Source organism: Catharus ustulatus, chromosome 5, assembly GCF_009819885.2.
Source record: "Catharus ustulatus isolate bCatUst1 chromosome 5, bCatUst1.pri.v2, whole genome shotgun sequence".
NCBI classification, from domain to species: Eukaryota; Metazoa; Chordata; class Aves; order Passeriformes; family Turdidae; genus Catharus; species Catharus ustulatus.
The window spans coordinates 52,987,068-53,000,750 of record NC_046225.1 but is presented as its reverse complement, the minus strand read 5'-3'; the positions used below and the strand labels follow the sequence as shown (position 1 = coordinate 53,000,750).

The 13,683-nt window shown below is 40.6% G+C and overlaps 1 protein-coding gene across 1 annotated transcript in view; it reads left to right on the top strand.

Annotated features, from left to right (window-relative positions):
* The window catches only part of TBC1D1 (TBC1 domain family member 1), a 99,724-nt gene that overhangs the window by 60,384 nt on the left and 25,657 nt on the right, over positions 1-13,683 (top strand). The window contains 2 exon segments of the mRNA XM_033060353.2: positions 705-824; positions 2,667-2,806. Coding sequence (XP_032916244.1) covers positions 705-824; positions 2,667-2,806 — 260 coding nt within the window.

Below are 13,683 nucleotides of genomic sequence, written 5' to 3'. Positions count from 1 at the left end.
GCAAAAACCTTTCATTATCTGACTTGTTCTTACTTTGTTCTATTAACCTTCTTCTGAGTATCTTTCAGATTTGTTATTTTAAAAGATAAATAATCCTTTTAAATTAAAGAATTTATTTTAAAATAATTGTGTTGACCAGAAGACTGTTGATGAAATTTGATTAGTACTCCTGTCTGTTGCATAAATAGAACCTGAATGATCAGTCAGAAGGCTTAGCTTTTAACTTAAAAGTTCCAAGTTTGTCTGAATAAAACCCTGTTAATGCTTTACAAAATAGTTTTTGCCAAAGTCTTATTTTTCATTTGCCAGTGATTATCAGTGTCAACTTTTCCTAACCTTTTCCTCCAAATTTAGTCAGTTGTTGAAACTGATATTTAAGAAAATGTGATGAAGTTGGCATTGGATCTTATTAGATTAAAGACATTTATTTGAAACATGCACTAAAAATCTTGGGATATAGCAAAGAATAATAACTTTACTGGAAGTACATTTATGTACATTGGAACATTTTAGTTTGCCCAAACAAGTATGTATCTCAAACTAGGACTTTGTTAGCAGTTTTGGTTTTGACTTTGGTTTCCTTGATATTCAGACCTTCAGGATTTAGCTGCCTTTTGTTTGAAACTTAGGAATGTGTATTATTTTTATTCTGTGGATTTATACTTCTTTGTTCTAAACTATACTTTTCCCAACTGCACGCTCAGCATCTCCTACCGTACTGCCTTAAGGAAAAAGCTTCATTCTTCCTCTTCTGTGCCAAATTTCTTAAAATTTCTGGCTCCTGTAGATGAAAATAACACTTCTGACTTTAGGAGCACAACAAGGTAGGGTTCTCTCTTAAAGCCTGAAGGTAAAACTGTATTTTCAAAGATTTCTTTGTCTGAAATATTTTAAATGCTTCTTGCACTTGCAAAACCTGATATGTGCAACAATTCACCTGCGTGTATTCTGCATGTAATTGCTGTCGAAAGGATGAAGCTATCCCACATTACTCTCCCCTTAGGATTGCAGATCTTAGCCATTTTTGATGTTGCAATGGTCATGCAACTTCCATCTATGTCTAGTAATTTCACTATTATAAGCCACACCTGATTGTAAGCCGCACTTCTGGGTGTCAGCAACGTTTCGTTCTTCCTCCATATATAAACCGCACCTGATTATAAGTCGCACTTTTGTTCGCAGTGAGGATCCGCGTGCAACTTTCACAAAGTTGCCAGTTAGTAACAGAATCGCAGGATCGTGGGGTTTACTGGCTTGGCTCAGGGCTGGGTGGGCTTGGCTCGACGCTGCTGCTTGGCAGGGCCTCTCAGGGCCGGCCGGGCGGCGCTGCCACCACCGCCACCACTCAGCGGAGCTGTGCTGCCAGTGCTGCCGCCGCCACTCGGCGGAGCCACGCTGTTGCCGCCGCTCGGCAGAGCTGCCTGGCTGGCCGCCGCTGCCGCCGCTGCCACCGCCACCGGGCTCACTTGCCCTGGCCCGACGCTGCCCCGCGGTGCCAGCAGGAGCCTGCTCCCCACTCCATGCAACAGAGTAACCAATTTGTAACAGTCGCGCGGTTGCAGATTTTACTGGCAGGTGCTCGGCTTGGCACCATGGCTCACACTTCTGGGTTGGGAAATTTCTGAACTTTGTTCACATATTAGCCGCTTCTGAGTGTAAGCCGCACTTCCGGGTTGGGACCAAAATTTTAATCAAAATGGTGCGGCTTATAATCTTGAAATTACTGTACTTCTGTGATTATTCCTGACATAGGAGAGTTTTCAGTTAAGAGAATATATGATTTATCCTAAGCAGTGTCCCTGTCTTCAAACTGGAAGGAGAGAATGACCTGTAAAATGCTTCTCCCTGTTGTTGCCAGAGCTATCTGAATTTCTTTTATCCTTTTCAGCTTCTGCAAAGATTTTTGTAGCCATCTAGCTAATGGCTGGAATAAAGTTTAGAACATTTAAACAGTGAATAGTTTAGAGTTCTAACAGATTGAAGTTATTAGTGGGATTTTTAATAGGAAAACAGCATTGTTACTATTTCATTTTATGTTCTGAAGAAAAGCCTCTATGGCATGTGTGGATGACATCAAAGGAGTAATACCCAAGTTTTTTGGATTCTGTTCCCATGTTTGTTACATATTTCAGAGGTAGTCTTGCTGACAGAAAGGTTAAAAGTTTTCTCTCAGTCTGTGTTGGGAGGGAGTATATTACATACCCAGTGCACAGAAAGTTGGAAGTTTAGTTGGTGTTTGTAAAACTCCTTGATGAGTACTGATAAAAGGCATCAGCAAGTCTTTGTGTCTGCTGTGAATAATTGCTAAGTTTTGTGGATGTCATGTAAATAGCGTAATGGTAAAGCTACATTATTGTGTATGTATCTTTAATGTCTTCTTATTAATACACTGCTGCAAATAAAACTGAAAATTAATTAAAACTGTAAAGAGTATACTGTACAGAGCTGCCAGCCCCTGTTTGTGAACCTCAGTGCTGTTTGCAGCTATGTGCAAGCCTCTGCCACAAAGCAAGTTTCACCTTCCTAACACTGAGAGCTTGCCCCAGCATGTGCCCTGCACACTGCACTCCCAAGGCAGTGGCCATGTGTTCGCTGCAGGCTGTGTCACAGTTTGTGGCAGACCCAGGTGACCTGCTCACAAACTGTTCTGTGTTCTGCCGTTTTAGTGACTACGACTCCAAGCACGGCCAACAGGCCCTTGATGTGGATAGCCCTGTCAGGACTCGAAGGCATTCCTGGAGGCAGCAGATATTCCTGCGAGTGGCCACCCCTCAGAAAGCATGTGATTCTCCCAGCAGATATGATGGTAATGTCTGGGTTTATTTGCCTCTGTGAGCTTATTCCTGTATTTTGTGTGTGAAGTGTGAATCATTGTGTCTACCAAGGGCATAGATTTGCCTGGTGTTCTGTGTCATTGCAGTTTACTATCTACTTTTCATTAGCTGTTGAGTTTTTACTTTACAACTTCATATGTTAATTGTTCCTATTGTCTCATGTTAACTAGCCAAAGAAATTATGTGTACTGTTTTAATGAGTTTTGGGGGAAAAATGCATCACCAAGTATTGCGCTGAAAAAAAGAGGATGCTTCTATTTCATCTTTCCTTATTGGAGTATAGAACTAAAGACTAGGAAAATCCAGGTGTACCAGCAGGAATTACATTTCTGTTATGATCTCAGCTGAGTTCTGTAGTGCATACTTTGTCCTCCTGTATTCTGCTCCAGTCTGTGACATTTGCCATTTGAGTCATAATTATCCACTGTTCCCATAATTACTTTGTGAAATTTGTAGAGCTGAAGAATCAGAGACTAGAAGAAAACCCTGTGCGTAAATATGCATGTGCATCATTTTGTGCATTCATTTTATGTAAGCCTGCTAGTACAAGGACATGCTGGGCCAAGAATGCCTGAGAAAATCCTCTGGCTCACTAAAATTTGAATTTCACAGCATGAGCTTTGGAAGCTATAACTTCTGACTTACCTCTAAGGCCATTGTATGAGAAATGAGAAAAAGTATAAGGAGACAGAAAGGAACAGTACCTTATAATAAATGTAGTAAAAAGTAACCGTCCTAATGTCACTGAGATGTTTTTCTTGCATTTTAAAGTGAGACGCTGGAGTAGGCACATAACAGAAGTGTTTCTATCATTAATGCACTGCTTGCAATGTAATTTGTCTGACAGTAAGGTAAGCTGCATATGGCACAGATTCCTCTCAAATGTAGTGTACTTCAAAGTGAAGTTATCTCAGGAGCATGTTGTGTGAAGATACATGTCAAGGGCTCTGCTATACTTAAAGGCATGTGAAGGACTTTTATATGAAACTTCTATTTTTACAGATTTGATGCATCTCATTGTGACTGGAAATAGTCTTACTTGTTTTCAAAAGCCACAAAACTTTCCCATATTAAATAGGAAAATAAAATCCACCTAAATTGCCTACCCAAGCATTTCCTCTGAGACATAATAGCTGAAGATACAATCTTAACAACCTACAGCTGGGTAAGCAGAATAGTTTGGGAAACAAGTGCAGCCAAAATGGAAAACAGGATGTGCTATTAATAGGAGCAGCAATTTAAAATATTTGGCCTTTTTTCTTCATTCATTTTCTTCTTTGTTTCACTGTACATACTCAGTTTATGAACAGAAGAAAACTCAGAGTCAGCAACTTTTTAAAATTATTTAAAGTAAATACTGTTTTTTTCTATTTGGACTTTTATGCATCTCCTGGAACATTTCTGGCTTGGAGGATACTCACTTGTTATCCAGTCTCTGTAGCCTTAAAGAGAGCTGCTGAACAACTGGTCTTACACTGGACTTACCACCACAGTTAACTAACAAACCCCTCTAGTTCCAAAGTAAATGTGACTACTTGTCATACATCATCTTGTTTTTCTTTCATATTCTGTCTTTTTTTAAGTCTTTCTCTCTCTTTTTAGACTGATTTCCTTTTATTTGTACTAACAGCTGATGTATCACCAAAACATAAATTTTAGCCAAATTGGTCAGAGGGCAAAGAAGGTTTTAAAGCTAACATGCTTTGTCGTGTTCTGCAAAAGCAAGCATGAAGGGAGGAAAATAAGGGAACATCTGTGATTTATGGGTTTCCCTTTGTAGACACAGACTCCACTGCATCTATAAACATCTAGAAACATCCACTGAAGTTTCTCCCTTTGGCTGCCATGGTCAGCACCCTACTCTACAGGGTGATCTGCAGGAGAGAAGTAAGGAAAAAAGCTGGGAATGGGGTGTGTTTAAAAGTTAGTAAGTCAGTCAGCCAAGATACCCAGACCTCTGTTATCAGAAATGATAACAGTTTTTCAAGTTTAGCCTATGCTGCTTTACTAAACTTTGTATTAAAGGTAAAAATCCACCAGGGCGCCTGAACTCTGCATTGCTTTGACCACATGTGTGCAGGCATTATCAGCAAAATGAAACTGCTCTGGCTGTGGTTTCTCTGGGTTTAATGAGTAAATTGCACATAAGAATGTACAAGTTGTCATGAGAGTAGAAACAGCTTTAAGCTTTATACTCAGAGAAAAACTTAACGCTCTGACATTTGTGGGTACGTTTGTATAGGCAAGTCATGAGCTGAATCTCAAGATGCATCATGTTCATTGCTGTTCTCTGTGTGGTTAACACAGCACAATATGAAGGTGTATTTACTAAAAGTTTAAAAAAAAAAAAAGAAACCCCAGACAACTGGTACATAGCTTTTGCTGAAATTTTGATCTTACTCTTTCGAGGTACAGAACTTGATAGAAGTCTGATATCCTGAGTTTCCACTTGAAGCTTGAACAGCTTAAACAGCGCTGAGTCACACTTCTGAATCCCACTTCCTGCACTCTGAATCCTTTAATTCTCTGGGAAGTGCTCATAAATAGTTTGAGCAAAAACTTCATTTTCTGTAGCTCAGGTGGAGCAAAATGGTTGCTGGCTGTGCTTTGGGGATTGCATCATGAATTACCAGGGAGAATGCAGTTTGTTCTGCAGAAACCATTACTTGAAAGGATTTACTATACACAAAGGAGGGTATTCAGTCCTAAATCAGTAGATGAAAAATACTGCAAATAAATATGCTGGAAAGCCATTTTTTCTTGCTGGTTGAGATTCCTGCCTTGCCATGGTCAGAAAGGCAAGCGCTCTGAGACAACACAAAGCCTTGTAGAGGAACCATTCCTTTCGGTTGTTGTGGGAACAAAGCCCCATGTACATGCCCTTTTCCAGCCACTTCCTGTTTGTCAGTGCTTCCACTTTCCCCTTCCCCCAGTATTTTTTCCTGCTTCTGTACATAACTTTACATTTAAGCGCATCAGAGAACTATTGTGCAATTTGCTGCCTGACAGGACAGCCAGGTGATCCCTGGTGAGGCTGAAGATAAGGCTGATCTCCAGTTTGAAGACCTAGAAAGGATTTTCTACATGGGTGAAATGATCTGTAAAGACTTCTAATACTTTACAGCTGGTAGTTGGAGGATGAAGTGTTCAGTTATGCTAGTTCCACTGTAGCAAATGGAACTGCAGTTTGAATTCCCCAGCCTCAACTCCTCCTGTTATCTGCTTCTCCTGAATTGGTTGTGATACTGTGTGTGGTGGGGAGCACCAGGGGGCAGCGTTTCTCTCTCTGGCACCTTCAGATGCAGTGTCTCATCCACGGAGTTTTGCTTTTGTTGTTCATTTGTGGGACTGTAATGGGTGTTGAATCCTGCAAAGTGGAGAGACAGAAAAATGGAAGCAGGGTCTCCTTACAAAATGGATCACAGTTTGATCTCTTGCAATGCTATATTTATTTTGAAAGAATGTTTTTGTTATTCTTTTTCTCAAGCTCTGTCTCTCCTACTCACTGTCTTAAACATTCTAAGTGATAAATGTGTTTCCTCAGTTATTTAATTTTTACCTTTATACCTCCCCACCCTACTTGCAGGCAGACGTCTATATTTCTGTAACATCACTCAAGAGCCACATTTTTTTGGCTATGTGAGTGGTCTAGGACTCTTTAGTTCTCTATAAAAAGGTGAAGAGAGCAACAACTCAGTGATTGTTTTAAACCAGATGAAATATGGACACACTCAAAAGCCCTAATTTTCAGTTGAGGCAGTTTTCTAGTCCCATTCACAGTATTACACAAGCAATAGAGCAGGCAGGGACAGGTGTCTGGAAGGTGAGGGTGAGTGCCCTTACTCTGATCAGGAGCAGGACATCCTTAAACCTGTGTAGATTGATGATGAAAGTTTACCTTGCACTGCAGCAAGATACTAACTTACATTTATTCAGCATCTACAAATCTCTGTGCAGTGGACGATTTTCACTACAGTTTTCACATTTTGACTGTTCAGAATTAATCATAGTAGAAGAATTGTTTTGCAGATTGTCAGAAACTCCCAGCACAGTCAGGTCAATTGCTGGATTTAAGGGGGGTGTGAATAGGTTTTGAAAGAAGTGGTGGGAAAGTAGTGGTGATTGTTGAAGCTTTCTTTCTGGGGGAGGTGTGTTGGAAGTAGACAACAAGATTTTTGTAACAACTGTGTCAGTTTTAGGTTGAAGAATGGGTGATTTGTTTTAACGTGGGCAATGTGTGATGAAGTTACCTGTTAACAGTGAAAGGAGTTGAAATTTAGAACAATGAGATGCTTGTATCATTTAGCAGTATTCAGTGAATAAATTCAGATAAAAAAATCAACTACATTTTATTTTAGAGCTTGAGTTGCAATAAAAAATGGTTTAGAAAGAACAAGTATCTCTGTACAGGAAAATGAACTTTATTAATTAATTAAAATTAATTTGGTTTCAGCCTCTGTCAGATAGAGGTAGCAAATCCAAAACTGTTATATCCTAAGTGCTGAAGAAAAGTTTGAAGAGCTGTTATTCTGGAAACCAGCTGTAGTTAACACCTACCTATCTATAGGAGTGGGCTATATCTCTTGATTATTTAAGCAATTTAAAAAAAAATTATTTTGTAGTAGCATTGCAAATGCTATTAACTGTTGCTTTAGCAATCTGTGCTTAGAGTGTTTATGGGGTGTAAATTATTTGTAATATGTTTGCCAATACTCTTTTAGCAACACAGTTATTATTAATGAAAGCCAGTTGATTATAATTGATTACTCAGTTCTACTTCTTTCAGAGCAAATATGTGCTCAATCTTCATTTGCCACACAGAAGTTTGGCTACGACCACTAAGTACAGTAATTTCACGATTACAAGCCACACTGACTATAAGCCGCATCTCCGGGTGTTGGCAAACATTTCGTTCTTTGTCCATACACAAGCCGCACCCAATTATAAGCCGCTCTGTCGTTCACAGCGAGGACCCGCATGCAACAAAGTTGCCAAATACTAACAGAATCGCTGCATGGCCGGGTTTACTGGCTCGGCTCGGGCCGTGAGGGCTCGGGGCTGCCGACGGGGCCAGGTGGCCCAGCTCGGCACTGCCACTCGGCGGGGCTGCTCGGGGCCAGCCACCGCTGCCACTGGGCTCGCTCGCCCCAGCCTGGCACTGCGCCGCGGTGGCAGGGGGGCACGGAGCCCCCCAGCACCCACGATGGCGGCGGCAGGAGGGGATGGAGCCTGCTGGCACCCACGGCGGTGGCGGCAGGCGGGGACGGGAGCCCCCTACCTCCCCTTGAGCCGCAGGGCTAGCAGGAGGGAGCTCCCCGTCTCTGCCCCCAGCTGTGCTGCCTGAAGGAGGGAGCTCCCCACCTCGAGTAACCAATTTGTAACAATCGCGTAAAGCCGGGTTTTACAGGCAGGTGCTCGACTCGGAACCTCGGTTTGCACTTCCAAGGTTGGAAATGTCAGAAAATTATTCACATATTAGCAGCTTCTGAGTGTAAGCCGCATTTCCGGGGTGGGAGCAAAATTTTAGTCAAAACGGTGTGGCTTGTAATCGTGAAATTACTGTACACGATTAACATTTGATGGCCTCTGTGGCCATTAAAATGTCAGGGCATTCCTTTCTCAGAGACTGATAATATTAGCAAATTAGATTAATTTGGAGGTAGTGAGTACCTTTTAGGAAGTCTTGGCTTTAAAATAAAAGCAAAGTCCAAAGCATCTTTCAGAGCTGATTTTAATCTGGAGTGTTGAAATACACAATTTTTCAAGAATTCCTGATTCAGCCATTGCTTTGTATGTCTGATTAGAAGAATGTGATTCTGTATCTGAAGCTTTCTGATTACAGAAGGCATCTGGTCATTTTGCCACATCTGGTTCTGAAGTTAAATATCAGGCAGCTGGGTAAAATAATAGGAATGTTATATTGGTTATAGAAGTTTGCATTCCTCTTTTTTTCTGTACCTTGTGTGAAAGAAGATGTACTACCTGAATGGAAAATCAGGTTGGTTAGACTAAGTGCTTCAGAAAGAATGTTTTTTAAATTTAGGTTTTTAGGTTGGTTTGTCACTTAAACCTTGTTTAATACTAAGGTGGATTGATTAGGAAAATGTTTGATAAACTATTTTTTTCTTAGTGATTTACAAATGAAATATCCCTGTTCATATGATTTCTGATCAGGTATTGTCTGAGGTCATTCACTATCTTTCCATGTACAGACTTTGTTTAGTGTGGTCCCTGATCCTTCCTTCTTAATCTTTTGTACTTTGTTTTTTGTGTCATGTAAGAGTTTTTTGTAATGTATTTGTTGATCCTTTTGCGGTGTAGGGATACTCTGCACCTTAGGGTTGAAGCACTGCCATGTGAAGCCAACAGCTGAGAATAAATGAATAGATGAGCTGTACAAATTCCATCTCAGTCCATTGTTACTGCTGGCCTTGTCCTTTGTTGGGTATTATAAGTGGTGGAAGCATAAGAGGAGTGCTTTTGAGGTACATGTGGATACTCTAGAATATTTGAGCAACATTTCCATTTGGTTCATGTGGAGTGTCATCTGCAATTCAGTACCTTGAGGAAGTTCTCACAGACCTAGGAAAGACGGTGGTTTTCCCAGTGAAGTGCAGTTTCTCAGGGAATCCTTGGGTTTGACCCACACACTTGTAAAATTCCATTGTGCAGAAGAATAGTTCTGAAGGGTAGGCGAAGTATGAATCTCAAATGGAAAATTACCACAAAATTACCATTGATCAAATATACTAATAGTTATTGAGTCAACTTGCTAAATCCTTGCCAAATTAGAGAATAGAAGTGGGATAGGTTTGTAGGAGTAACATGTATAAGGTAGACTTTTATATGGAAGCAAAGGAAGCAATATATTTGCAAGGAGTTAGGGTCAGGTCAAACGTGGAATAGGAGTCAACAAAAGCTGACTAAGTTGGCAGATGAACAGGGAAGCAGTCTTTCAGTGTGTGCTGAAGCATTCAGATCCTGTTCAAGTGCACCTACTAATCTCATAAAAGTTCTGAAGGCTCTCCATGGCAGTTTGGTTCAGCGGAATGTGAGCTCCCAGTTACATGCACTTGGATCGCTCTATTGTTGATCTTTCTCTGCTATCCTCCAGATCCCTGGTGCGTAACAATGCAGTACTCAGTATTTCTGCTCTTGTCTATTCTGGATCTTGGAACCTGGGTGGTATGTCTCTCTATCACCTTGTATGTTCATGGACATGGGTTAGTGCTGACTAATACCTGAGTTTTTTATTTTGCTTTGAAGGAATACCTTCACTTTCCACCTTCCTCCCTCCTCTAACAGCTGATGCAACTCTGCAAACTTCTGATAGGCTACCTGAGCAGTTAAACAGGTTCATTTTGCGTTCTGTAAATCTTGCCTCATGCCAGCATGCAGACGAGAAGGAAGGCAGTTTTTGAATGTGTTGCACTTTATCAGAGTAGACTTTAGACTTTCTGTTAAATGTCCTCAAGTGATGAGAAGCAGAAGAGAAAATTGAAAAGCAGCTGCAGTTTGGAAGGCAAAATCAATCCTAGGATTCTTCACAGAAGCATTAGAGGTAGGGTTGATAATCATAATTGTTCAGCTTACAGAATTTTGTAACCTTTTGGGTTTCTTTTATAGCCTTAAGCATTATTTCTTTTAATGAATACTGGTTTTATCAGATTAGTCAATAACAGATGAGAGATTTTCAGCCTAAATGGAAGCAGGACCACGGTCTTCAGTAATTAACGCTTTGCAGCAGTTCAGATGTTGCCACAGTTTGATCACTGGAGAGCAACAAGTGGGTAATGTCTCTGATAAATTTTGTGAAGTTGGTGCTTGAAGACCAGTCCCTAAAATTTGTCCTGAGAAAGCGGGATGTGTACATCAAAAACAGGAAAAGTCTAGATGTTGAACGTGTTCATTTTTGCTTTAGGAATGCAATGTGTTTAATCCATTTTCTTGGATGTATTTTGGCAGCCTGGGTTTTTTTGGGTCTAGGGCTCTTTTAGCAACTAGGTGGCCATAAACTGTATCTGGACATAGTCTATTATTTTCTGTCATATTAGTGCATATATGCATACATAAAATCAGAATACACATCTGATTCTGAGAGACATGTAAACCATTGGGAGGATGTGTAGAGGAGACTTGTTTCCCCTAAGATCTGCCTACATTCCATATTGGATGCTATGAGAATGGAACCTGAATGTAAGATATTAATAGACTGCAGACAGTGTACAGTAGATAAGGGGTTTCCTGTCTGGATCACTTTTACTATTTTGCATTGGTGTATGTGACCACTTCTGTTGATTCCTCTTTCTTATGGTGTCATTATTGTATGCAGCCTTAGAAGAAATTAACCACTTCTCTTGAAGATTGTCTTTTTATTTCTTTATTATTTTATTCAAGCAAATGAAGTGAATTCTACCAGCATTATCCTTAAGAGCATTTCCTTTTAAATATTTCTTAATATGTACTAAGGAAAATTGGGATCAAAGCCACTATATTTAGAAATTCTACATAAAAATCTACACAACATCGTTGACGTAGTGCATGTGCATTAAAACCGACAATTGCATCAAAACCAGCAATCAAATAAAAATAATTTTCCTTTCATGCTCAATACAAGATGAAAATTATTGAGTATCTTCTCTATGTGCTGACATTTGCCTATATTTCTTATCATCTTAGCCCATTGAAGTCTTACCATTTACCAGAAAAGAAAAGGGATTAATGTTTCATGGATCTTTTAATGAATATAATGCAGTCTCTTCATTCTGTTGATGCTTCTCATAACCATCTGTATTTCTGACTGCACCCATCAGTTTTCTTTTTTTTTGCTTTGCAAAAAATGGTGATTGCCATTAAAGTGTCAAATATTTGACCTTTGCCTAATTCTCATTCTCATGATGTTCATTGTTCTTTGAAATGCTGTAGATACCAGAAGTGTGGGTATCCACATCTATATCCAGAGTGCAAGGCTGTAAAGGTTTACACCCTTTTGACTAAAATTTTGGCCCAAACCCGGAAGTGTGCCTTATAGTCCGGTGCGCCTTATATATGGACAAAATTCGGAAATTTGCCAACCCGGAAGTGCAAGCTGCGAGCTGTGGTGGGAGCTAACAGGGCCGCGGCTGCAGGGTGGAAGAGGGCAGGCGGGGCTACCGGATGCCTGCGGGGCCAGGGCTGCCAGGTGAAGGTGGAGCCGGGGCTGCCGCGGCTGCCGGGTGGAGGCAGGGCCGGGGCTTCTGGGTACCTGCAGGGCTGTGGTGCCGTGGCAACCGGGTGGAGGCGGGACCGCGGCCAGCAACCACGCGGGGGGAGCTGGGGGCGGATCCTTGCTGCAAAAAAAAAAGTGCCCCTTATAGTCCAGTGCGCCTTTATATATGGGCAAAAGTTTAGAAATTTGCCGACACCCGGAAGTGTGCCTTATAACCCGGTGCGCCTTATAGTCGTGAAATTACTGTAAATTGTTCTGCTAGCTGAAAATGTTGTACTCTTTTTAATATGTATATTTTAGCCCTAGACTTTGTGGTGACAAGCAAATAAATATTGTATAAAGAAACGAGTGGTATTTGGAGCCACTCTGTTTCTCTCTGACTCTTCGAGAGGAGAAGTTTGACGATGGCAAGACTTAGAAAAGCAGAAGTGAACAGCTGTGAACATTTCCAATCTTAGTCATCTGAGCTCAGTTGTGTGAGTGGCTTCAAACAAACAAGGAAAGAATAGTTGCATATGAACTGCATGAGTCAGAGTGACAGTCTGAGCAGAACTTAAAGCGGGGAAAGGGGGGAAAGCCTTCCTATTTTGTTCATTTTGAAGAGATGAGGTGAGATGAGATGATGAGATGAGATGAGATGAGATGAGATGAGATGAGATGTGTGTTTAATTCAAAGTCTTTACCACCATGCTAGGCAATGATAAAGAAGTGGACCACTAAGCTGCCATCAGAACAATTGCTTCAGGAATGCTGCTTCTGCAGGAGCAGGTCAAAAAGGCACACACAGATGTACTTCTCATTGACTGGCGAGTGTGTGAATGGATTTTGTTGCAATAACTTTAAAGCACTGTCCTGCATGTATAGCTCAGGGAGCCATTTCATTGCCATTCTGCTTGGGTCAAGAAGTGCTGTTGGGATGGCCTTCCATTTGAGATTTGGTAGGCAGAGATGGGTTGTTTTGACCATTCGTTTTAAAGTTGGTGAATTAAGTCATTTTTCTTCTAGATACAGGTTGTGTCAAAGACTGAGCCTCCAGAGAAGCTGTATAAAACAATAAAATTAACTGATACTACAGCAGGTATTAAGAAAATAAAGTATAACAGCTTGTGCTTCTTACATTGATTACTTGATTTAAAACTGTTATATACCCTTTCCCTAAAAAAAATGATATTTCAATTTGCCTGAGATTTATTTAATGTTCACTTTCTTTTGTAATGTTTTCAGCCTTTGAATTGCCTTGCATGCTTGACAAAATTATATATTTTGTGGTAGGCCAGCTGAAGACAAAATAAAAACTGCAGAAGGTTCTGATATGGTTAAAAATGAAAAGTGGAGACAAGCATGTCTTAAGTGCCTGTCTCTCTCTCCACCTATTTACTTTAAGAACTGGTAATCATCCCATTGTATGGCCTTAGGTGGTGGTGTGTTTGTGCAGCTAAGGGCGTGTGTTTTCTTTGTTAAACATGCTTTAGAGATTATTCTTCAAATTATATGGGTGCTATATTTGATTTTGTCTGCTATTTGAGTCATGCCACATTTCAGTTGTAGGTTATGTTTTTGTGATTTCTCAAACTTGCCTTTTCCTTTCAGTTCTCTGTGTGTAAGGTTGTAATTAGCAAGATGTGGTCTTGGTGTGTGGTG